At 38.0% G+C, this 27,282-nt stretch overlaps 1 protein-coding gene across 3 annotated transcripts in view; it reads right to left on the reverse strand.

Annotated features, from left to right (window-relative positions):
* Nucleotides 1–219: 219 nt before the first annotated feature.
* LOC126885305 (probable H/ACA ribonucleoprotein complex subunit 1-like protein) overlaps nucleotides 220–27,282 on the reverse strand; it is a 55,796-nt gene continuing 28,733 nt past the window's right edge. Inside the window, exon 2 of one of the 3 annotated variants that reach the window (XM_050651822.1) lies at nucleotides 220–831. In XM_050651822.1, coding sequence (XP_050507779.1) covers nucleotides 310–831 — 522 coding nt within the window. In that variant the 3' untranslated portion in view covers nucleotides 220–309. Of the gene's footprint in view, nucleotides 832–4,577; nucleotides 5,190–12,801; nucleotides 13,414–27,282 lie in introns of those variants that run through there. The other 2 variants (XM_050651821.1, XM_050651820.1) reach the window with 2 other exon arrangements.

Consider the following 27,282-nt stretch of genomic DNA (forward strand, 5'->3'; position numbering starts at 1 on the left):
TTAATCGAGACTTTCCTCTGAAGCGCAGGCTAAGAGCCTTAAGATGATACGTATTCTCGACTTTGTTCTGTGTCTCGAACGAACTAAAAGAAGAATATGAGTGTTAAAAGTCGATACATATTATGCACGTACAGTTTTCTTGTTGTAAAGTTTGTTATTTCTTAAGTCAGTTGGAAGTTAGCAAGCAATGATATCTGTTAAGTAAAATAATCTGTACACTTATTTTTCATATTTTTTATTTATACTGCGTTCACCAACATTATATATAATTTTATTTCATGAAATCCAAAACAATAGAATATAAAAAACTTAGTAGACACATTGGTCAAGGTAGTGGAATCCGTAGTCGTCCAAACAGTTTATCAATTTGACAGCAGTGGAATAGGGGTTAGCGGAAGGAACAGCACAACCATCAATGTAAACCTCAGGATCTTCGTCAGTACAGACCAATCCAAGTTTGCGACTTAGCATGTCATAGTTGAAACGTCCATTAGGGTACATGAATCCATATTTCTGACAAACACACAACATGTATTTTCCCAAAGGCTCGTAGTCTTCGTATTGGTGGGGGCTTCTGATGTATTCCATACCGCATTTACTTTGTCTTTGACACTGAAGATGATAATTATGGAGGATATCTTTTTCTTCTTGTGGAAGGATGAAATTTTGGTAGACATGTATACGACCTCTATTGTGACCACCACCTCCGTGTGTGCCTCTGTGACCTCCGTAACCACCGCCTTCGTGACCTCCGTAATCACCGTCTTCATCACCTCCGTAACCACCGCCTCCGTAACCACCGCCTCCGTGACCACCAGGTCCGTAACTAGCCTGAAAGGATAAGAGAAATAAATTAATACATTGTCTTAATCAACAATATTTTTGTTTGTATAAAAGCGTGGTTTGGATTTCACCCAATCAGCCAGAAGCATACATCCAAAATATAGCCGAAACATTCATCACACAGCCATATTTGTCCACTGTCGGACATAGACCTCCTCAAGATGTTTCCACCCTTCTCTGTCCTGCGCAGCTGCATGCCAGTTTGTCGGTATACTTTTAATTCAGTCGGTCCATCTGGTAGGTGGTCTTCCACCTACCACCGGCCTTTGGCCGCCACTCTAAAATCTTCTTAGTCCATCTGTTGTCTCTCTGTCTTGCGACGTGTCCTGACCATTTCCACTTCAACTTCGTAATGTGTTTTATGATGTCTTCCACTCCAGTTATTTGCCGTAACTCATCATTTCGTATTCTGTCTCCCAAAGTTAGGCCAAGCATGCATCTTTCCATTTTTCGTTGTGCTACTTGTAAATTTTCTTATTGATGCTTTAGTCAATGTCAGTGTTTCAGCTCCATTTAAGTCAGCACCGGAAGTACGCACTGGTTAAATGCTTTTCTTTTTAGTTTTATTGAGATGTTTTCCTTGAACAAGTCTCTTAGTTTGCCATACGCTGCCCATCCTAAAGCTATTCTTCTAGATAATTCGCATGTTTGGTTGTCTCTACTTATTTGTATTTCGTGGCCAAGATAGATGTATTTGTTTACTGTTTCGATATGGCAGTTTTCTAGTTTCCTAGTTTCAGCCAAAACATTACAGAGTAATAATCCCAAACCTAAAAGTATCGATGATCACAATAAATTAATAACAGTGATAAGATTAGCAAAGATACAAGAGCCCTCATGGAAATAAATTAGAAAAGATTTAAGAAGATATAATACTAATGTAATTACTCAAACAGTGGAAAAGCACAAAGGTTTAAAGATAATGTGTGTGTGTGTGTGTGTGTGTGTGTGTGTGTGTGTGTGTGTGTGTGTGTGTGTGTGTGTGTGTGTGTGTGTGTGTGTGTGTGTGTGTGTGTGTGTGTGTGTGTGTGTGTGTGTGTGTGTGTGTGTGTGTGTGTGTGTGTGTGTGTGTGTGTGTGTGTGTGTGTGTGTGTGTGTGTGTGTGTGTGTGTGTGTGTGTGTGTGTGTGTGTGTGTGTGTGTGTGTGTGTGTGTGTGTGTGTGTGTGTGTGTGTGTGTGTGTGTGTGTGTGTGTGTGTGTGTGTGTGTGTGTGTGTGTGTGTGTGTGTGTGTGTGTGTGTGTGTGTGTGTGTGTGTGTGTGTGTGTGTGTGTGTGTGTGTGTGTGTGTGTGTGTGTGTGTGTGTGTGTGTGTGTGTGTGTGTGTGTGTGTGTGTGTGTGTGTGTGTGTGTGTGTGTGTGTGTGTGTGTGTGTGTGTGTGTGTGTGTGTGTGTGTGTGTGTGTGTGTGTGTGTGTGTGTGTGTGTGTGTGTGTGTGTGTGTGTGTGTGTGTGTGTGTGTGTGTGTGTGTGTGTGTGTGTGTGTGTGTGTGTGTGTGTGTGTGTGTGTGTGTGTGTGTGTGTGTGTGTGTGTGTGTGTGTGTGTGTGTGTGTGTGTGTGTGTGTGTGTGTGTGTGTGTGTGTGTGTGTGTGTGTGTGTGTGTGTGTGTGTGTGTGTGTGTGTGTGTGTGTGTGTGTGTGTGTGTGTGTGTGTGTGTGTGTGTGTGTGTGTGTGTGTGTGTGTGTGTGTGTGTGTGTGTGTGTGTGTGTGTGTGTGTGTGTGTGTGTGTGTGTGTGTGTGTGTGTGTGTGTGTGTGTGTGTGTGTGTGTGTGTGTGTGTGTGTGTGTGTGTGTGTGTGTGTGTGTGTGTGTGTGTGTGTGTGTGTGTGTGTGTGTGTGTGTGTGTGTGTGTGTGTGTGTGTGTGTGTGTGTGTGTGTGTGTGTGTGTGTGTGTGTGTGTGTGTGTGTGTGTGTGTGTGTGTGTGTGTGTGTGTGTGTGTGTGTGTGTGTGTGTGTGTGTGTGTGTGTGTGTGTGTGTGTGTGTGTGTGTGTGTGTGTGTGTGTGTGTGTGTGTGTGTGTGTGTGTGTGTGTGTGTGTGTGTGTGTGTGTGTGTGTGTGTGTGTGTGTGTGTGTGTGTGTGTGTGTGTGTGTGTGTGTGTGTGTGTGTGTGTGTGTGTGTGTGTGTGTGTGTGTGTGTGTGTGTGTGTGTGTGTGTGTGTGTGTGTGTGTGTGTGTGTGTGTGTGTGTGTGTGTGTGTGTGTGTGTGTGTGTGTGTGTGTGTGTGTGTGTGTGTGTGTGTGTGTGTGTGTGTGTGTGTGTGTGTGTGTGTGTGTGTGTGTGTGTGTGTGTGTGTGTGTGTGTGTGTGTGTGTGTGTGTGTGTGTGTGTGTGTGTGTGTGTGTGTGTGTGTGTGTGTGTGTGTGTGTGTGTGTGTGTGTGTGTGTGTGTGTGTGTGTGTGTGTGTGTGTGTGTGTGTGTGTGTGTGTGTGTGTGTGTGTGTGTGTGTGTGTGTGTGTGTGTGTGTGTGTGTGTGTGTGTGTGTGTGTGTGTGTGTGTGTGTGTGTGTGTGTGTGTGTGTGTGTGTGTGTGTGTGTGTGTGAAAATAATGTACTTGCGTTGTGACTCACCCTGTATTTGATATAAAGAAAATTAGCAATATCAATAATTCTTAAAAATTTTGACAATAAATAAAAAAATATGGCATTAATAAACCATTGCTGTTGTGCTTATTGTTATTTATACAGGGAGTTGAACTTGTTACGATTTTCATACAAAATTGGTTATAACTTTGTAAATACCCTGTATAACATTACAAACCTTTATATTTTTGTGATGGAGAAGTTAACAGAATTTAGAATATAAAATAAAATATAGGGTGTTCCATTTAAAAAAACATAAGTTAGGTCTGCCACTGTGTTATCGAACACCCTGTAACATTCTAACTAATTTTGTAATGTGAAGCTCAAAGGTGGCTAAAATTTTTGTTATTAACTTTTATTGCTATCTATTACTATAGCGGAGCTATTGAGCTTTACCCTACTAATCAATCACCCTGTAGATTATCAAAAGGCTTCTGATAAAGTGCGACACCAGAAACTCGTTGAACTTTTAAAAGAAAAGAATGTGGACTCTCGAGATATACGCGTTATAGTCAATCTGTACAATGTCGAAATAGAAACAAAAAGAGGTGTTAGACAGGTTTGCGTATTTATTACGGATAAAGCTATTTTTACGGAAGCAATATCAGAGTAAGAACAGGGTATGCCAATAAATCGAAAGATCTTGAACAACTAAGATTAGCAGACAACACCGCTATTTTTGCAGACAGTCTGGAAGCACTGCAAAGATTAGTAAATAGATTACATCAAGTCAGTATAAAATATGGACTACATATTATGGACGTTAAGAAAACCAAGTTCATGATTAGTAGGAAAGCTAGATATAGAGGGAAAACAAGGAGAAAGAGTAACTACAAATATCTGGGAACCTGGGTAAATGAAAACAATGACCAATGTAGAGATATCAGGACACGCATTGAACTTGCAAGACAAGCATTTATAAAAATGAAAAAAATGTTTGTTAATCGAGACTTTCCTCTGAAGCGCAGGCTAAGAGCCTTAAGATGATACGTATTCTCGACTTTGTTCTGTGTCTCGAACGAACTAAAAGAAGAATATGAGTGTTAAAAGTCGATACATATTATGCACGTACAGTTTTCTTGTTGTAAAGTTTGTTATTTCTTAAGTCAGTTGGAAGTTAGCAAGCAATGATATCTGTTAAGTAAAATAATCTGTACACTTATTTTTCATATTTTTTATTTATACTGCGTTCACCAACATTATATATAATTTTATTTCATGAAATCCAAAACAATAGAATATAAAAAACTTAGTAGACACATTGGTCAAGGTAGTGGAATCCGTAGTCGTCCAAACAGTTTATCAATTTGACAGCAGTGGAATAGGGGTTAGCGGAAGGAACAGCACAACCATCAATGTAAACCTCAGGATCTTCGTCAGTACAGACCAATCCAAGTTTGCGACTTAGCATGTCATAGTTGAAACGTCCATTAGGGTACATGAATCCATATTTCTGACAAACACACAACATGTATTTTCCCAAAGGCTCGTAGTCTTCGTATTGGTGGGGGCTTCTGATGTATTCCATACCGCATTTACTTTGTCTTTGACACTGAAGATGATAATTATGGAGGATATCTTTTTCTTCTTGTGGAAGGATGAAATTTTGGTAGACATGTATACGACCTCTATTGTGACCACCACCTCCGTGTGTGCCTCTGTGACCTCCGTAACCACCGCCTTCGTGACCTCCGTAATCACCGTCTTCATCACCTCCGTAACCACCGCCTCCGTAACCACCGCCTCCGTGACCACCAGGTCCGTAACTAGCCTGAAAGGATAAGAGAAATAAATTAATACATTGTCTTAATCAACAATATTTTTGTTTGTATAAAAGCGTGGTTTGGATTTCACCCAATCAGCCAGAAGCATACATCCAAAATATAGCCGAAACATTCATCACACAGCCATATTTGTCCACTGTCGGACATAGACCTCCTCAAGATGTTTCCACCCTTCTCTGTCCTGCGCAGCTGCATGCCAGTTTGTCGGTATACTTTTAATTCAGTCGGTCCATCTGGTAGGTGGTCTTCCACCTACCACCGGCCTTTGGCCGCCACTCTAAAATCTTCTTAGTCCATCTGTTGTCTCTCTGTCTTGCGACGTGTCCTGACCATTTCCACTTCAACTTCGTAATGTGTTTTATGATGTCTTCCACTCCAGTTATTTGCCGTAACTCATCATTTCGTATTCTGTCTCCCAAAGTTAGGCCAAGCATGCATCTTTCCATTTTTCGTTGTGCTACTTGTAAATTTTCTTATTGATGCTTTAGTCAATGTCAGTGTTTCAGCTCCATTTAAGTCAGCACCGGAAGTACGCACTGGTTAAATGCTTTTCTTTTTAGTTTTATTGAGATGTTTTCCTTGAACAAGTCTCTTAGTTTGCCATACGCTGCCCATCCTAAAGCTATTCTTCTAGATAATTCGCATGTTTGGTTGTCTCTACTTATTTGTATTTCGTGGCCAAGATAGATGTATTTGTTTACTGTTTCGATATGGCAGTTTTCTAGTTTCCTAGTTTCAGCCAAAACATTACAGAGTAATAATCCCAAACCTAAAAGTATCGATGATCACAATAAATTAATAACAGTGATAAGATTAGCAAAGATACAAGAGCCCTCATGGAAATACGGGGAAACTTAAGCAAAAAAAGAGGAACAAAGAAGAATATAAAATTTAAATAAAAGAAATTAGAAAAGATTTAAGAAGATATAATACTAATGTAATTACTCAAACAGTGGAAAAGCACAAAGGTTTAAAGATAATGTGTGTGTGTGTGTGTGTGTGTGTGTGTGTGTGTGTGTGTGTGTGTGTGTGTGTGTGTGTGTGTGTGTGTGTGTGTGTGTGTGTGTGTGTGTGTGTGTGTGTGTGTGTGTGTGTGTGTGTGTGTGTGTGTGTGTGTGTGTGTGTGTGTGTGTGTGTGTGTGTGTGTGTGTGTGTGTGTGTGTGTGTGTGTGTGTGTGTGTGTGTGTGTGTGTGTGTGTGTGTGTGTGTGTGTGTGTGTGTGTGTGTGTGTGTGTGTGTGTGTGTGTGTGTGTGTGTGTGTGTGTGTGTGTGTGTGTGTGTGTGTGTGTGTGTGTGTGTGTGTGTGTGTGTGTGTGTGTGTGTGTGTGTGTGTGTGTGTGTGTGTGTGTGTGTGTGTGTGTGTGTGTGTGTGTGTGTGTGTGTGTGTGTGTGTGTGTGTGTGTGTGTGTGTGTGTGTGTGTGTGTGTGTGTGTGTGTGTGTGTGTGTGTGTGTGTGTGTGTGTGTGTGTGTGTGTGTGTGTGTGTGTGTGTGTGTGTGTGTGTGTGTGTGTGTGTGTGTGTGTGTGTGTGTGTGTGTGTGTGTGTGTGTGTGTGTGTGTGTGTGTGTGTGTGTGTGTGTGTGTGTGTGTGTGTGTGTGTGTGTGTGTGTGTGTGTGTGTGTGTGTGTGTGTGTGTGTGTGTGTGTGTGTGTGTGTGTGTGTGTGTGTGTGTGTGTGTGTGTGTGTGTGTGTGTGTGTGTGTGTGTGTGTGTGTGTGTGTGTGTGTGTGTGTGTGTGTGTGTGTGTGTGTGTGTGTGTGTGTGTGTGTGTGTGTGTGTGTGTGTGTGTGTGTGTGTGTGTGTGTGTGTGTGAAAATAATGTACTTGCGTTGTGACTCACCCTGTATTTGATATAAAGAAAATTAGCAATATCAATAATTCTTAAAAATTTTGACAATAAATAAAAAAATATGGCATTAATAAACCATTGCTGTTGTGCTTATTGTTATTTATACAGGGAGTTGAACTTGTTACGATTTTCATACAAAATTGGTTATAACTTTGTAAATACCCTGTATAACATTACAAACCTTTATATTTTTGTGATGGAGAAGTTAACAGAATTTAGAATATAAAATAAAATATAGGGTGTTCCATTTAAAAAAACATAAGTTAGGTCTGCCACTGTGTTATCAAACACCCTGTAACATTCTAACTAATTTTGTAATGTGAAGCTCAAAGGTGGCTAAAATTTTTGTTATTAACTTTTATTGCTATCTATTACTATAGCGGAGCTATTGAGCTTTACCCTACTAATCAATCACCCTGTAGATTATCAAAAGGCTTCTGATAAAGTGCGACACCAGAAACTCGTTGAACTTTTAAAAGAAAAGAATGTGGACTCTCGAGATATACGCGTTATAGTCAATCTGTACAATGTCGAAATAGAAACAAAAAGAGGTGTTAGACAGGTTTGCGTATTTATTACGGATAAAGCTATTTTTACGGAAGCAATATCAGAGTAAGAACAGGGTATGCCAATAAATCGAAAGATCTTGAACAACTAAGATTAGCAGACAACACCGCTATTTTTGCAGACAGTCTGGAAGCACTGCAAAGATTAGTAAATAGATTACATCAAGTCAGTATAAAATATGGACTACATATTATGGACGTTAAGAAAACCAAGTTCATGATTAGTAGGAAAGCTAGATATAGAGGGAAAACAAGGAGAAAGAGTAACTACAAATATCTGGGAACCTGGGTAAATGAAAACAATGACCAATGTAGAGATATCAGGACACGCATTGAACTTGCAAGACAAGCATTTATAAAAATGAAAAAAATGTTTGTTAATCGAGACTTTCCTCTGAAGCGCAGGCTAAGAGCCTTAAGATGATACGTATTCTCGACTTTGTTCTGTGTCTCGAACGAACTAAAAGAAGAATATGAGTGTTAAAAGTCGATACATATTATGCACGTACAGTTTTCTTGTTGTAAAGTTTGTTATTTCTTAAGTCAGTTGGAAGTTAGCAAGCAATGATATCTGTTAAGTAAAATAATCTGTACACTTATTTTTCATATTTTTTATTTATACTGCGTTCACCAACATTATATATAATTTTATTTCATGAAATCCAAAACAATAGAATATAAAAAACTTAGTAGACACATTGGTCAAGGTAGTGGAATCCGTAGTCGTCCAAACAGTTTATCAATTTGACAGCAGTGGAATAGGGGTTAGCGGAAGGAACAGCACAACCATCAATGTAAACCTCAGGATCAACCATCAATGTAAACCTCAGGATCTTCGTCAGTACAGACCAATCCAAGTTTGCGACTTAGCATGTCATAGTTGAAACGTCCATTAGGGTACATGAATCCATATTTCTGACAAACACACAACATGTATTTTCCCAAAGGCTCGTAGTCTTCGTATTGGTGGGGGCTTCTGATGTATTCCATACCGCATTTACTTTGTCTTTGACACTGAAGATGATAATTATGGAGATGATAATTATGGAGGATATCTTTTTCTTCTTGTGGAAGGATGAAATTTTGGTAGACATGTATACGACCTCTATTGTGACCACCACCTCCGTGTGTGCCTCTGTGACCTCCGTAACCACCGCCTTCGTGACCTCCGTAATCACCGTCTTCATCACCTCCGTAACCACCGCCTCCGTAACCACCGCCTCCGTGACCACCAGGTCCGTAACTAGCCTGAAAGGATAAGAGAAATAAATTAATACATTGTCTTAATCAACAATATTTTTGTTTGTATAAAAGCGTGGTTTGGATTTCACCCAATCAGCCAGAAGCATACATCCAAAATATAGCCGAAACATTCATCACACAGCCATATTTGTCCACTGTCGGACATAGACCTCCTCAAGATGTTTCCACCCTTCTCTGTCCTGCGCAGCTGCATGCCAGTTTGTCGGTATACTTTTAATTCAGTCGGTCCATCTGGTAGGTGGTCTTCCACCTACCACCGGCCTTTGGCCGCCACTCTAAAATCTTCTTAGTCCATCTGTTGTCTCTCTGTCTTGCGACGTGTCCTGACCATTTCCACTTCAACTTCGTAATGTGTTTTATGATGTCTTCCACTCCAGTTATTTGCCGTAACTCATCATTTCGTATTCTGTCTCCCAAAGTTAGGCCAAGCATGCATCTTTCCATTTTTCGTTGTGCTACTTGTAAATTTTCTTATTGATGCTTTAGTCAATGTCAGTGTTTCAGCTCCATTTAAGTCAGCACCGGAAGTACGCACTGGTTAAATGCTTTTCTTTTTAGTTTTATTGAGATGTTTTCCTTGAACAAGTCTCTTAGTTTGCCATACGCTGCCCATCCTAAAGCTATTCTTCTAGATAATTCGCATGTTTGGTTGTCTCTACTTATTTGTATTTCGTGGCCAAGATAGATGTATTTGTTTACTGTTTCGATATGGCAGTTTTCTAGTTTCCTAGTTTCAGCCAAAACATTACAGAGTAATAATCCCAAACCTAAAAGTATCGATGATCACAATAAATTAATAACAGTGATAAGATTAGCAAAGATACAAGAGCCCTCATGGAAATACGGGGAAACTTAAGCAAAAAAAGAGGAACAAAGAAGAATATAAAATTTAAATAAAAGAAATTAGAAAAGATTTAAGAAGATATAATACTAATGTAATTACTCAAACAGTGGAAAAGCACAAAGGTTTAAAGATAATGTGTGTGTGTGTGTGTGTGTGTGTGTGTGTGTGTGTGTGTGTGTGTGTGTGTGTGTGTGTGTGTGTGTGTGTGTGTGTGTGTGTGTGTGTGTGTGTGTGTGTGTGTGTGTGTGTGTGTGTGTGTGTGTGTGTGTGTGTGTGTGTGTGTGTGTGTGTGTGTGTGTGTGTGTGTGTGTGTGTGTGTGTGTGTGTGTGTGTGTGTGTGTGTGTGTGTGTGTGTGTGTGTGTGTGTGTGTGTGTGTGTGTGTGTGTGTGTGTGTGTGTGTGTGTGTGTGTGTGTGTGTGTGTGTGTGTGTGTGTGTGTGTGTGTGTGTGTGTGTGTGTGTGTGTGTGTGTGTGTGTGTGTGTGTGTGTGTGTGTGTGTGTGTGTGTGTGTGTGTGTGTGTGTGTGTGTGTGTGTGTGTGTGTGTGTGTGTGTGTGTGTGTGTGTGTGTGTGTGTGTGTGTGTGTGTGTGTGTGTGTGTGTGTGTGTGTGTGTGTGTGTGTGTGTGTGTGTGTGTGTGTGTGTGTGTGTGTGTGTGTGTGTGTGTGTGTGTGTGTGTGTGTGTGTGTGTGTGTGTGTGTGTGTGTGTGTGTGTGTGTGTGTGTGTGTGTGTGTGTGTGTGTGTGTGTGTGTGTGTGTGTGTGTGTGTGTGTGTGTGTGTGTGTGTGTGTGTGTGTGTGTGTGTGTGTGTGTGTGTGTGTGTGTGTGTGTGTGTGTGTGTGTGTGTGTGTGTGTGTGTGTGTGTGTGTGTGTGTGTGTGTGTGTGTGTGTGTGTGTGTGTGTGTGTGTGTGTGTGTGTGTGTGTGTGTGTGTGTGTGTGTGTGTGTGTGTGTGTGTGTGTGTGTGTGTGTGTGTGTGTGTGTGTGTGTGTGTGTGTGTGTGTGTGTGTGTGTGTGTGTGTGTGTGTGTGTGTGTGTGTGTGTGTGTGTGTGTGTGTGTGTGTGTGTGTGTGTGTGTGTGTGTGTGTGTGTGTGTGTGTGTGTGTGTGTGTGTGTGTGTGTGTGTGTGTGTGTGTGTGTGTGTGTGTGTGTGTGTGTGTGTGTGTGTGTGTGTGTGTGTGTGTGTGTGTGTGTGTGTGTGTGTGTGTGTGTGTGTGTGTGTGTGTGTGTGTGTGTGTGTGTGTGTGTGTGTGTGTGTGTGTGTGTGTGTGTGTGTGTGTGTGTGTGTGTGTGTGTGTGTGTGTGTGTGTGTGTGTGTGTGTGTGTGTGTGTGTGTGTGTGTGTGTGTGTGTGTGTGTGTGTGTGTGTGTGTGTGTGTGTGTGTGTGTGTGTGTGTGTGTGTGTGTGTGTGTGTGTGTGTGTGTGTGTGTGTGTGTGTGTGTGTGTGTGTGTGTGTGTGTGTGTGTGTGTGTGTGTGTGTGTGTGTGTGTGTGTGTGTGTGTGTGTGTGTGTGTGTGTGTGTGTGTGTGTGTGTGTGTGTGTGTGTGTGTGTGTGTGTGTGTGTGTGTGTGTGTGTGTGTGTGTGTGTGTGTGTGTGTGTGTGTGTGTGTGTGTGTGTGTGTGTGTGTGTGTGTGTGTGTGTGTGTGTGTGTGTGTGTGTGTGTGTGTGTGTGTGTGTGTGTGTGTGTGTGTGTGTGTGTGTGTGTGTGTGTGTGTGTGTGTGTGTGTGTGTGTGTGTGTGTGTGTGTGTGTGTGTGTGTGTGTGTGTGTGTGTGTGTGTGTGTGTGTGTGTGTGTGTGTGTGTGTGTGTGTGTGTGTGTGTGTGTGTGTGTGTGTGTGTGTGTGTGTGTGTGTGTGTGTGTGTGTGTGTGTGTGTGTGTGTGAAAATAATGTACTTGCGTTGTGACTCACCCTGTATTTGATATAAAGAAAATTAGCAATATCAATAATTCTTAAAAATTTTGACAATAAATAAAAAAATATGGCATTAATAAACCATTGCTGTTGTGCTTATTGTTATTTATACAGGGAGTTGAACTTGTTACGATTTTCATACAAAATTGGTTATAACTTTGTAAATACCCTGTATAACATTACAAACCTTTATATTTTTGTGATGGAGAAGTTAACAGAATTTAGAATATAAAATAAAATATAGGGTGTTCCATTTAAAAAAACATAAGTTAGGTCTGCCACTGTGTTATCGAACACCCTGTAACATTCTAACTAATTTTGTAATGTGAAGCTCAAAGGTGGCTAAAATTTTTGTTATTAACTTTTATTGCTATCTATTACTATAGCGGAGCTATTGAGCTTTACCCTACTAATCAATCACCCTGTAGATTATCAAAAGGCTTCTGATAAAGTGCGACACCAGAAACTCGTTGAACTTTTAAAAGAAAAGAATGTGGACTCTCGAGATATACGCGTTATAGTCAATCTGTACAATGTCGAAATAGAAACAAAAAGAGGTGTTAGACAGGTTTGCGTATTTATTACGGATAAAGCTATTTTTACGGAAGCAATATCAGAGTAAGAACAGGGTATGCCAATAAATCGAAAGATCTTGAACAACTAAGATTAGCAGACAACACCGCTATTTTTGCAGACAGTCTGGAAGCACTGCAAAGATTAGTAAATAGATTACATCAAGTCAGTATAAAATATGGACTACATATTATGGACGTTAAGAAAACCAAGTTCATGATTAGTAGGAAAGCTAGATATAGAGGGAAAACAAGGAGAAAGAGTAACTACAAATATCTGGGAACCTGGGTAAATGAAAACAATGACCAATGTAGAGATATCAGGACACGCATTGAACTTGCAAGACAAGCATTTATAAAAATGAAAAAAATGTTTGTTAATCGAGACTTTCCTCTGAAGCGCAGGCTAAGAGCCTTAAGATGATACGTATTCTCGACTTTGTTCTGTGTCTCGAACGAACTAAAAGAAGAATATGAGTGTTAAAAGTCGATACATATTATGCACGTACAGTTTTCTTGTTGTAAAGTTTGTTATTTCTTAAGTCAGTTGGAAGTTAGCAAGCAATGATATCTGTTAAGTAAAATAATCTGTACACTTATTTTTCATATTTTTTATTTATACTGCGTTCACCAACATTATATATAATTTTATTTCATGAAATCCAAAACAATAGAATATAAAAAACTTAGTAGACACATTGGTCAAGGTAGTGGAATCCGTAGTCGTCCAAACAGTTTATCAATTTGACAGCAGTGGAATAGGGGTTAGCGGAAGGAACAGCACAACCATCAATGTAAACCTCAGGATCTTCGTCAGTACAGACCAATCCAAGTTTGCGACTTAGCATGTCATAGTTGAAACGTCCATTAGGGTACATGAATCCATATTTCTGACAAACACACAACATGTATTTTCCCAAAGGCTCGTAGTCTTCGTATTGGTGGGGGCTTCTGATGTATTCCATACCGCATTTACTTTGTCTTTGACACTGAAGATGATAATTATGGAGGATATCTTTTTCTTCTTGTGGAAGGATGAAATTTTGGTAGACATGTATACGACCTCTATTGTGACCACCACCTCCGTGTGTGCCTCTGTGACCTCCGTAACCACCGCCTTCGTGACCTCCGTAATCACCGTCTTCATCACCTCCGTAACCACCGCCTCCGTAACCACCGCCTCCGTGACCACCAGGTCCGTAACTAGCCTGAAAGGATAAGAGAAATAAATTAATACATTGTCTTAATCAACAATATTTTTGTTTGTATAAAAGCGTGGTTTGGATTTCACCCAATCAGCCAGAAGCATACATCCAAAATATAGCCGAAACATTCATCACACAGCCATATTTGTCCACTGTCGGACATAGACCTCCTCAAGATGTTTCCACCCTTCTCTGTCCTGCGCAGCTGCATGCCAGTTTGTCGGTATACTTTTAATTCAGTCGGTCCATCTGGTAGGTGGTCTTCCACCTACCACCGGCCTTTGGCCGCCACTCTAAAATCTTCTTAGTCCATCTGTTGTCTCTCTGTCTTGCGACGTGTCCTGACCATTTCCACTTCAACTTCGTAATGTGTTTTATGATGTCTTCCACTCCAGTTATTTGCCGTAACTCATCATTTCGTATTCTGTCTCCCAAAGTTAGGCCAAGCATGCATCTTTCCATTTTTCGTTGTGCTACTTGTAAATTTTCTTATTGATGCTTTAGTCAATGTCAGTGTTTCAGCTCCATTTAAGTCAGCACCGGAAGTACGCACTGGTTAAATGCTTTTCTTTTTAGTTTTATTGAGATGTTTTCCTTGAACAAGTCTCTTAGTTTGCCATACGCTGCCCATCCTAAAGCTATTCTTCTAGATAATTCGCATGTTTGGTTGTCTCTACTTATTTGTATTTCGTGGCCAAGATAGATGTATTTGTTTACTGTTTCGATATGGCAGTTTTCTAGTTTCCTAGTTTCAGCCAAAACATTACAGAGTAATAATCCCAAACCTAAAAGTATCGATGATCACAATAAATTAATAACAGTGATAAGATTAGCAAAGATACAAGAGCCCTCATGGAAATACGGGGAAACTTAAGCAAAAAAAGAGGAACAAAGAAGAATATAAAATTTAAATAAAAGAAATTAGAAAAGATTTAAGAAGATATAATACTAATGTAATTACTCAAACAGTGGAAAAGCACAAAGGTTTAAAGATAATGTGTGTGTGTGTGTGTGTGTGTGTGTGTGTGTGTGTGTGTGTGTGTGTGTGTGTGTGTGTGTGTGTGTGTGTGTGTGTGTGTGTGTGTGTGTGTGTGTGTGTGTGTGTGTGTGTGTGTGTGTGTGTGTGTGTGTGTGTGTGTGTGTGTGTGTGTGTGTGTGTGTGTGTGTGTGTGTGTGTGTGTGTGTGTGTGTGTGTGTGTGTGTGTGTGTGTGTGTGTGTGTGTGTGTGTGTGTGTGTGTGTGTGTGTGTGTGTGTGTGTGTGTGTGTGTGTGTGTGTGTGTGTGTGTGTGTGTGTGTGTGTGTGTGTGTGTGTGTGTGTGTGTGTGTGTGTGTGTGTGTGTGTGTGTGTGTGTGTGTGTGTGTGTGTGTGTGTGTGTGTGTGTGTGTGTGTGTGTGTGTGTGTGTGTGTGTGTGTGTGTGTGTGTGTGTGTGTGTGTGTGTGTGTGTGTGTGTGTGTGTGTGTGTGTGTGTGTGTGTGTGTGTGTGTGTGTGTGTGTGTGTGTGTGTGTGTGTGTGTGTGTGTGTGTGTGTGTGTGTGTGTGTGTGTGTGTGTGTGTGTGTGTGTGTGTGTTTGTATTACATTTATTATGGCATCATGTGTGTGCATTTTGCTACGTTATGGCATCTGCGAGCTTTGTGGCATCATACACGCGATGCCATAAAATTTTAAGTCGATTTTTAGCATCTACGGCATTATATTGTCACAGATGGCGTCATTTTAATATTTTGTAATATTTTGGTGTGTATGACGCCATAAGATGATATCGTTGTACATTCACACACATGTATTTGTTATGGCATCATTCTCGCTGCGTATATAGTGCTGCCCCCTACGATTAAAATAATATGTGCATGAAATAATTTACACTCCTTTGGAACATGATGCCATTAGGTACGAGCTATCAGAAGCTAGTGGTGTGTACCTAATTTGCGGAATTATATCGATTTATACTTTGTTAGTTTTTTGTTGTTGTTGTTGTGGCCGTTATAAAGATAATGTAGTGTGATGTTGGGGGTTGCTGGACGAAGACACTCCCGAACAAACAAACTTAAACTTTCTACATATCTTTATTCTTACAAGGTTAAAGGTACAGTTACAACTACGTCGACCGACATTATAGTTAGGATAGGTCAAGGTGACCCATATCTCGGTAACTATATCCCCTGACCACGCGCCAGCAGAGTTCAGCGAACACACTGATACAACAATGAATGTCTCAGGTACTCGACCTTCCCACTTATATCTTATTATATTAAAAACAATGCCCATATGTATTACCATATATGGTTATGCTATACGTATTTCAATAATGACGTGTGCTGTGTTTGCAGTCTTGCGAATGAGTTGAATACTTTGAACTTTGCTACTATCGTAATAAATTATACAAATTGCAACTATAATATTGACCTTATTCTTATAACAAATAAATTAGGAAAATTCCGTGAGGGTTGTCGTGTACCATCACATCTCTCTGGGCGGGGAAAAGATGAAAGGGAATTTCAGTAACAATTTCCTTTCATCTCTATTTTATATTATTTATGCTGACTGACGTCTCTCCTTTATAAGAAAATTAAACAAACATATTAAAGAAAATGAGAAAAGAAAAAAAATGAGATATATAAATATTTACACTGAACCTTAAGTACTAGTAAAAGTCTTATGGTGGACTATTATTACACTTTTACACTATAACACTTTTCAGTACTTATTCTTTTTATATATTATACAGCTTAACGTTATTCTTATGTATGACTACTTGTTTACCCTTTTTCTCAATAATTACGTTAGGCGTTTCATCTTTAATTACGGTATATGGACCCGAAAACAAACAGTTAAGTTTTGTGTTTGGCTCCTTTTTTATTAATACCTTATCTCCTGGTTTATAAGTTATTTTACTCGTTTTGGCATCATATATTTTTTTTTTGCTGTGTTTTGTATGTGTTAGTGTTTCTCTGGCCTCCTTTGCGGCTACTTGTAGTCTGTATTTCAGTTCCATGGGATAGTCGTCAAAATTATACAGGGGTTCTATTTCGTTTTGAACATTTGTCGGCAGTCTACATATTTTTCCGAACACTAATTCGAACGGAGTATAACCCGTTGCTGAGTGTACTGAAATGTTATACGAAAAACAGAAATATTGCACCCATGTACTCCAATTTGTAGGGAATTTTGATAGTTGTATCCTAAGGTACGCATTTAAATGTTTGTGAGTATTTTCTAAAGCTCCTATTGTTTCGTGGTGATATGCTGTTGAGTTTAGTTTCTCTATTTGCAATAATGAGCATGTTTCCTTAAATGTTCTTGCCATAAACTCTGAGCCTTGGTCTGTGACTATTTTTCTGGGTACTCCATACCTCAGAATAAAATTTTCTACCAATGCCTTGGCTACTGTTTCGGCTTCTTTGTTCTTTATTACATATCCTTCTATGTATTTACTTAGCTCACATTGCAGTGTCAATATATATCTATTCCCACTGTCATCCATCTCAAATGGTCCTACTAGATCTATAAATATTGTGTCGAATGCGCAGGTGGCAGTCGATGTGATAGTTAGAGGTTGTTTGGTTATGATAGAATGCTTATGTCTTTGACAATCGTCGCATCTCTTCACAAATTCCTCGATATCTTTTCGTAAACTATTCCAAAAATAATATTTCCTTATATTTTTGTACATTCTATTTATTCCGGCATGCCCTCCTGTTGGTAACATGTGAAAATCATTAATTATAATTCTTCTTAATTTTTCATCTGCTATATTCTGTTTGTCTTGTACTATACATATTTTGATATCTCTTTCTTTAAATATTTTAGGATCCTTTCTTATCTCTTCAATAATTGGCTGATTCTTATTATTCTTTACTAGTACTAGTTCCTTTATATTCTTTTGTGCGCACATTTGAATCAAGGCTCTCAACGATGCTCGTAGCGCAGACGTTGATCGAGGTTCTTGATATGTCGAGTTTCTCAACGACGCTCGTAGTGCAGACGTTGATCGAAAATCTCGAATCAGATAAATAATATCGTCTTCTTCATTGTACAATATACTACTATTTGTATTTTCTTCAGCCGAATCTAGCTTCATTGTTTTGCAATCGTCCTTGTCTATCAGTTTTACCTCTACCGCACTTTTCGGGAATTTCAACAATTCGACTACGTCTGGTTGATCAGTCCATTCGTTCTTCGAATCGGTGATTTCCTCCTGCTTTTTCGTTTGTGCTCTCGTCATCACTAATATACTTTTCTCTGAGTCCTTATTTAGTTGCTTTAGTTCTTCTGATGTAACTTCTATTCGTGATAAGGCGTCAGCTGTTACATTTTCAGCTCCTTTCACGTATTTAATTGTAAAGTCGTATTCTTCTAACTTCAATCTAAATTTGGTTAATCTGCTGGAAGGGTTTGTCATACCAAATAGGTACACCAATGGTCGGTGGTCTGTCAAAATAATAAATTCTTTCTGTAGAAGGTAATGTCTCCATTTAGCAATGCTCCATACTATTGCCAGTAATTCTTTTTCTATCGTAGGATAATTCATTTCCGCTTTATTAAGTGTTCTACTGGCATATGCTACCGGTTTGTCATTCCCGTTTGACAAAGTTGCTCCTAGTGCGATGCCAGATGCATCTGTCCGTAGAATAAACGTGTTCTCCTCCGATAAATCTGGGAATTCCATTACGGGGGGGTTTGATAATGACGTCTTGAGGCTTTCAAAAGCTTTTTGGCATTCTGTTGTCCACTCAAATTTTACATTTTTCCTTGATAGTCTATTTAGAGGTGCGGCTATTTCTGCAAAATGATTGATATGTTTTCTGTAATAATTTGCAAAGGCTACGAATCTTTTTGCTTCTTTTGCATTTTGTGGTATTGGATATTGTTCCAATGCGGTGATCTTTTCCGGATCTGGTGCTACACCTTTATTCGAAATCTTGTGTCCTAAATATAATAGTTCTTTTTTCATAAACTCGCATTTAATTGGATTTAATTTCAGATTTACTTTCCTTAGTCTCTCTAATACCTTCACTAAATTCTGATTATGCTGTTGTAGACTGTTGCCAAAGACTATCAAATCATCAAGATATATAAACATGTTTTCATAATTTAAACCTGACATTGCCATAGTCATGGCTCGTGAGAAACATCCTGGGCTTGTCTTTAACCCCATCGGAAGTCGTGTCATTTGATATTGACCTCTATCGGTTGCGAATGCTGTGTACGGTCTGGACTTAGAATCGAGTTCTATTTGGTAATATCCTTGGTATAAATCTAAATGTGAAAAATATGTTGCTCCTGATAAAGCGTCTAGGATTTCTTCTATGCATGGTAATGGAAATCTGTCATTCTCAATTTTGTTGTTTAGTTGTCTGTAATCTATCACAACTCTCCATTTCTTGTTTCCATTTTCATCGTTTTTCTTTGGCACTATAAGTAGTGGAGATGAGAATTCTGATATTGCATTTTCAATAATCCCGTCTTTTAACATTTTGTCTACTTGTCTATTTATTTCCGTTTTTTGTCCGTGTGGTAATCTATACGGTTTTGTATAAGCAGGTGATACTCCTTTTTGCAATTTTATTTTTGCTTTGTATACGTCCGTCGTTGTGCATGGATCGTTTTCTAAGAAAAACACATCGGAATATTTTACACATATTTTTTCTATTGCTCTTTTTTCCTCTAGCGATAAATTTTTTGTGTTTATTATATTCAAAAGTCTTTCGGCACGACTCACCGATTGTTTTGATTCTCCCATGTGGAAAACGTCGAACTTGTCTAATCTTTCGACCTTCGGTCTAAAATTCTTAACAATTATTTCTCTATCATTGATATTTAATATCCTTATTGGTATTTTTCCGTCGACTGGTTTTGAGACTGTTCCTGCCGAGAAAATTCCTTCCGCTATCTCCTGTGGTATAGTTACAAAATCTCCGTAGTGTGTCCCGATCTCGAAAAAAAATAATTTTTCACATCTCCTAGGTATTATTATCGTATAAATTTCTCCCATAGATAGCATTTTAAAATCTCTTCTCATTCCTTCTACATGTAACGATAATTTTAAGGATTCGTAATCTATTGTAGCAAAATATTGGTATAAAAAATCGCTACCAATAACCCCATCGACTTTATTTGTGAAACTCTTCATAACTGCAAATTCCTGTGTCAACGTTATCTTCTCTGAGTTATCTAATATTTCAAGGTCACACAATAAGGTTCCCCTTGTATATATAGTTTTTCCGGTAACACCTCGCAAGCTAATACGTCGGGTTTTGTTTATGTCGGTGTAGTTTTTATCTAAACATTCTTCAAATAAAACGCTGACTGTTGCGCCAGTGTCAATTAATAGTTTTTTGCGTTTTCCTCTGTAATAAACATTAATATAATTTAATCCACTTGCTGTGGAATTATCTGCCTCCATTTGATGGGCCACGAAAAAAATCTACTTCTTGTATTGTGCTTGTGTGTGGTTGCTCTTGGCGGGGCTGCTCCTCTGTTGCGAAATATGCTCCTGGTGAATTTCTGTTGCTGGGGTTTCTACCTTGCGACCAATTATTATTTCTCCCTCGATGACCATGTCCTGCTCCTCTGTTTCTTTGAGACCTACCTCTGTTATGATATTGTCTTACTTCGTTTCCATTTGTATTTCTATTATTATATGTCTTGTTACCTTCTTTTCTCCTGTCAAAACTATTTTTGTATCCGTTTGTTGTATTTCTTCTTCCGCCTCTATATGTTTTATTCATGTGGTACATTCCTGCAGTTTCCGTTCGAGTTAGCGATTCTTCGTTCTTTGCGCTTGTTATCGCTTCCGCTAAAGTGCTAAAGTTCTTGGCTTTCAAAATTGTCTTTATCTTGTCATTTTTTAAACCGTTAGTAAACACGCTTATTGCAATTTTTTCGTTTACTTTGGCCAGCACTTCTTCTGCATCTCTGTTTCCCTCTGCTTGTGCTATTGTTAATTTAGCCATGAGCTCCTCTAAACTTCTTCCAAATTTTTCTATTGACCTATTCTCTTGTTTCGCTGAGTTGATCTCCGCTGACAGAACAGGGATAGATTGTTTTACTAGAAACTTTTCTTTAATATCGGTTATTAGTGCCGCGTTTGAGTTGTAAGTGGTCTTCAGTCGTAATTTTGCTGCTTGCGTTAGTTTCACCTTCAACAGGTACTTTGTTAGTTGCGGTTTTCCTTCATCATCTAAAAATTCATCGTACAGTTCAATTGCGTCTATGAATGCTCTAATTGATTCTTCGGTGTTTCCTATGTGAGGGATCAGGTTCCCTGCTGTTTTCAGTTCGAATTTCTCTCCCATCTTGTCGTTGTTATGTTCAACTTGTCTTTTCCGTAGTTCTGTTTGGACTTTTCCGATCTTTTCTCCAATTTTTGCAATAATATCTGCAATGAATTTGTCTTCTGCTGCCTTACAGCTGTCACCTTTGTATATTTTATGCACCGTCCTAAACTGTTCCGTGATAGTCCTGAGTTTTTCCACCCATTTATCTGTGATTAGCTTATTTTTCCTTCGTTCTATAGTGTCTTTTGTGAGATTCCTATTTAATATAGTTATATCTTCCAGAATACGTTGAAATCTTTCCTCGAACATAAATTCGGCTTGGCCTGACTACGTTACTCAATAGTATATGGCCTAGTGTCTCGAAGTCTCAATTACTTCGTAAAGCTTATCATTGCCGTTAAGTTTATCAAATATAACAAAATGTAACATATAAAATAATATAATAAAACATAAATGTAAGTAAAATAAAAGGATCAATAATATTGGATAACCGTCAATATTTAAAGTGTCAGTAAATAAGTAAGTGAGTAATTATATAATAAAAAAAAAATCAAAATTTCAATATGAAAATAAAAAAAATAGTCATCAAACTTACTTCATAAGCAGTTAAACTGTATTGTATTAAAAAGAAAAATTACTCACGAATATGGGTTCATGTGTCTATGCATTTGGTCCTGGATTCTGGGCGTCTAACCTCAGCATCTCCATTGATTTAGATACTTCCTGTCGGATGTGGCGTCGAAGCTGCTTCTTCCATCGTCGATACAGTAGCCATCCGACGATGATTATGGCCAGGCTGAACGATACAATTCCCAAAACTCCCGGGATTGATAGCTTCTCGTTTTCGCCGGTTTCAGCTGTCACACCTCCGCTGTTGCCTGCTTCCGCTGTTGCCTGCTTGGTTTATGAAGATCTGTTCCTCTTTTTCTTTATTCTGGTTGTTTCCCATCTTACGTGTAGAGCTGCATACCTCAATCTATATGCGAACCAGAAAACTCCATTCTTTAACTTAAGGCACGGGTCGCCATGTGATGTTGGGGGTTGCTGGACGAAGACACTCCCGAACAAACAAACTTAAACTTTCTACATATCTTTATTCTTACAAGGTTAAAGGTACAGTTACAACTACGTCGACCGACATTATAGTTAGGATAGGTCAAGGTGACCCATATCTCGGTAACTATATCCCCTGACCACGCGCCAGCAGAGTTCAGCGAACACACTGATACAACAATGAATGTCTCAGGTACTCGACCTTCCCACTTATATCTTATTATATTAAAAACAATGCCCATATGTATTACCATATATGGTTATGCTATACGTATTTCAATAATGACGTGTGCTGTGTTTGCAGTCTTGCGAATGAGTTGAATACTTTGAACTTTGCTACTATCGTAATAAATTATACAAATTGCAACTATAATATTGACCTTATTCTTATAACAAATAAATTAGGAAAATTCCGTGAGGGTTGTCGTGTACCATCACAGTAGTGTGTGTGATGTTATCATGACAATGTACGTAAACTTCAAAAATATCACAGGTCAACCAGGGGCAACTGAAGCTCTAATATATTATATTCTCGAATGTTTTGGTTGTTGGTGCACTGAATGTGAATCTGGGGTCAAAATTGTTGTGTCACGTCGTTTTCGAGATATCCTAACCTTTATTGTATTATTTTTAATATCTCATTTTTGATAACTTTGAAATAAATGAAATATAAAATGAAAATACTGAAAGCCAAGGGTAAACTAATGAACTACACGCAACATAGAGTATTTAATTTTAGAATGTGACCTAACAGTAAAAAATATAGAAATACCTAAGTACAAAGAAACCTTAGGAAGATAGCAACAAATGAAAGACTAATGGAAAAAGGACAAAAATTGGCTATGGTTTCATAGTTATTGAAGGCATTAAATGGAAATGGAACCAAAAAACAAGCAGAATAGAAAAAGTAACAAACAATGCAGAACCAGCTAATTCATAAAACTAGCTGAAGAAAACCGTGACCAGACATCTCGTAACGCGACAATTCGTAACCGGACAAGTGGTAACGGACAACTCGTAACGGCGACAGTTCGTAACAGCGACACTTCATAACGGCGACAGTTCGTAACTATACAAGTTCGTAACGGACAATTCGTAAACGTCCAAATTGAATTATTCTGTTTATGTTTGTTAACGTGAAAACTAACTGTTATTACAGTTATAATTGAATGTTTATCAATTTAATGAATCAGTACCGGGATGAACATGTGTAATACATTTTATATTTCGTGTTTCAGAATAATATATTAAAAGTCCTTAATAACAAACAAATATTTAAATACATACAAACTTTTAACAATATTTTTAAAAGTTTATCCCTCTCATTGTTCTTTAAATTTACATATACCTAGACAAAGGACTAATGAAGTAATTAATGAAAGCTTTAAGCCGGCAACCGTCTTTAGACATTCCCAGCTTTTTAAGTAAACATTTTGTAAAGGAAAACAACTTTTCTTCTTCTTCACTTGCCTTGTCCGTTGCGGACGTTGGCTATCATCATAGCAATTTTAATTTTGTTTGCGGCGTTTCTGAATAACTCGATCGATGTTAGTCCAAACCATTGGTGTAAGTTTTGAAGTCATGAGTGTCTTCTTCTTCCGGGTCCGCGTTTGCTTTCTATTTTACACTGTATTATTAGTTGGAGTATATAATATTTATCATGTCTCACAATATGGCCGAGGTATTCAAGTTTCTGTTTCTTAATTGTGAAAGAGATTTCTTTTTGTTTTCCCATTCGGTGCAGTACCTCTACGTTTGTGGTATGAGTCGTCCCGGATATTTTGAGGATACGTCGATACACCCACATTTCGAATGCCTCCAGCTTTCTCATTAATGTTTCCGTCAGTGTCCATACCTCTGCGCCATACAGCAAGACTGGAAATAAATAGCACTTTTGCAGCCATATTTTTAGTAGGAGAGATATGTCGGATCGGGTGAATATATTATTAATGTTGTTAAATGTTGCTCTGGCATTTCAATTCTAGATCGTATTTCGGTTGTTTGATCCCATTTGGAGTTGACAACTGTTCCAAGGTATATATACGAGTCAACGTGTTTAATTAGTTGGTTTTTTATTTTTAATTGTCTGGCAGGTTTTTGAATTTGGCTGACCAGCATCCATTTTGTTTTATTTATGTTGAGGTTAAGTCCTCTTTCTTCACTCGTTCTTTGTACCATCTCCATTAAGATACTGTGAAAAACAACACTTGTCCAAAAATTAAAATTTTGGCAAATCAAGAAAAACTTCCCAGACATCTGTTGTTTTCTATAGAAACATCCAAATGTTCTATGTAGTTTACTCCGGACATCATAGATTTTTACAAAACTAAATGTGTCGGATGGATAAAGAAACTACTATTCTATGAGAAGAATACATAAAATCGAATTTTCTTAAAATGGACATGTATTGTTTTTCAAATAAACGCTTCAATTTTAAAAATGTTTATTCTGATACTGATTTATTAAATTGATTATTTTTTTCACCCGTCAAATTCTGACGTTTTTGCTTTCTCAGCCAATCACCATGCGTCTTTCTAGCCAATCATTGAGTGTAATACTGATAAAACAGCCTCTTCCTTGATAAAACAGTCTCGTCCCTGATAAAACTTAAGGTACCCTAAATTTCACATAATACGTACATACCTTAATTACGAACGACATTGGAAAATCTCAGATTAGTTATAAAAATTGTGTTTTTAATAATTGTTCATTTTCGATTTAAACAGTTTTTTATGTATTAACAATATAATAAATAAATTCGTTCATTTTTAAATCATAAAATAATTTATCTATAACCTACTTAAGACATTGATCCTAGTTGTCTTAAAAATATTTCACAGATGCCCGTATTTACTAATAATACATATTGGTTCACAAAATAATCTTTTCAAATACCACTTGTCCTCTAAATTTTGCTTGATAAATTTAGAGGACTCGTGGTATTACCTTTGATAAACATAATTTCATTTATAACTGTTTAACAGTTAGTTTCAACGTTAACAAAAATAAGCAGAATAATTCAATTTGGACGTTACAAATTTGTATAGTTACGAACTGTCGCCGTTATGAAGTGTCGCCGATACGAACTGTCGCTATTACGAATTGTCCGTTACCATTTGTCCGGTTACGAACTGTCGCGTTACGAGATGTCATGGAACCGAAGAAAACACAAAGACGGAACGAGAAACAAAACAGGCACAGTACAGGGACATGAACAGATCTAAAGATAATAACACAAAAGGAAGGAAAAACAAAGTACAAGTTAAGCACAGAAAAAAACAAAACAATTCTGAAAATGGCATCATGGAAAGTAAGAGGTATAGATGGAAAGGCAATAGAACTGCGGGAAGAAACTAGAAATAAGAACATTGAAACAGTAGCTTTAACAGAGACAAAGAAGGAAGGAAGAGGATCAATAATATTAGAAAAAGGAATGTTACTAATATACAGTAAAGTGGTAGAAACGAAGAGAGCTCAGGCAAGAGTAGCGTGCATAATAAAGATGAATATTATCAACAAAGTAAAAAATTGGATATATTACAACGAACATATACTAAGAGTAGACGTAGATATGGATATAGAGGAAACCAATACAAAACTAATATATGCTATGGACCAGATGAAGACGAAACAAAAAACGAAAATAATGAGTTCTGGGATAAGTTCCCAGAAGTGATAAATATTTGTACCTACAGAGAAAATTATGATCACAGGAGACATGAACAGTAGAGTGGGAAAAGAAGCAGAAAAAGGGAACAATGTCATTGGACCTTATGGGGAGGAAAAAATAAACAAAACTGGAAATTACCACTCAAATTCTGTCTAGGTCTAGACAATAACCTGGTGATTATGAACACACACTTCCGGCATAAAAGTATACACAAGATCACAAGAAAAGTCAAATCAAGAGAAGAACAATCAATTATGGACTATACTATAGTGCGAAAAGCAGAAGAACTGGATAAGAGACGTAAGGGTGAAAAGGTGTTATGAAATTGGCAGTGACCACTATATACTGGAAACCACATTCAAAAGCAAAAGAAAAGAAATAAAAAGGAATGAGAGCATAAACAGAAAACACAAAGAAATAATAAAAAAATTATAAACTAAGGGCAGAATCAACGAATCAACGAAAATAATATACACAGAGGAGCTAGAGAAAGAGATGGAAAATGAACACGAAACAACAGAAATAATAGAAGAAGAACGGGAAAGATTTAAAAATGCGATGATAAAATCAGCTAATGCAATATGTGGGACTACAAGAAACAATAACAGAGAGAAACGAACATCTTGGTGGAATGATGAAGTGAAAAGATAAATAAAAGAAAAGAAGAAATTATAAAAACAATACGTACAAGACAAAACACAAAAAAATATGAAAATTATAAGAGACAAAGAACAAAAATGAAAGAGATAGTGAAGGAAGAGGAAAAGAAAAGTTGGGAAAAATTCGAAAAAATAATGGAAAAAACAGCACAGAAACTGTAAAGTTATTTTATAGAACACTGAAGAACCTAAAAAGCAACAAAGAAACAAAGGTGAAACAAATAATGAACAAGGAAGGAACAATAATAAACGATAAAAAAATAATGGAAAGATGGAGGGAACACTTCGAGCTGATACTGAATGGAAAGCAAGGGAATACAATGGAAAAAGAAAGCCAGATCAATAGAGGGTCCATGAGAAACACGGAAAATCAAGAAACTTTAGAAAAAGAAGAACTGGAAGAAGCAATAAGAAAGATAAAGATTAGAGAAGTACCAGGAAGCGATGAAGTAGCACCAGAAATGATGAAATATATAGAAGTAAAAAAAAATTAATTTTTATAATTTGTTTAATTTGTTTTCATAAAAAAATTACTATGCATATAGAACCTAATATGGAAAATAAAAGTAATACCCAGACAATGGACAAATGCAGTAATTACAGTAGAATTCCGATTATCCGTGCTCCTTGGGACCGGAGGTGGCACGGATAATTGAAAAGCACGGATAATTGAGAAGCACGGATAATCCGAACATGTGTTTCTTATGTATAATACATACAGTCGGAAAAATGAAAGAATACCCATGAACGATCACATCAAGCACTTATTTTGTATTTTCTGTCTTTTTCTATAAATAACAAACGTTTGTTATAGACAAGGACAGCAAATACAAGGAAAGTGATTGATGTGATCGTTCATGGGTACTCTTTGAGTGTGGCATCAAGAGTGTGGCAAGCAAAACCAATAGCGAAGAACAGAAGACGACGAAGCATTAAAGAATGGAATAGTCACATCTCGCAAATACTAGAAAGTAAGAGAAAAACTTGACAAGAAGCAACACAAATGGTCACCAATAGGAAAGAATGGAGGAAGTTCATTGAGAGTTAGACGAAACTCCCGACACCTCAGAAGATTAAGACACTGATTAAGATTGAATGAATGGCCCAACACCGAAAGGTATCAATGAGTCTACTGATTAAGTAAGTAAAGAAGTAAGTTTTTTCGCATCACCTTTTAGTTCAATTGTCAAACATTAAAGACCAGGTGT

This window comes from Diabrotica virgifera, chromosome 5, assembly GCF_917563875.1.
Source record: "Diabrotica virgifera virgifera chromosome 5, PGI_DIABVI_V3a".
NCBI classification, from domain to species: domain Eukaryota; kingdom Metazoa; phylum Arthropoda; class Insecta; order Coleoptera; family Chrysomelidae; genus Diabrotica; species Diabrotica virgifera.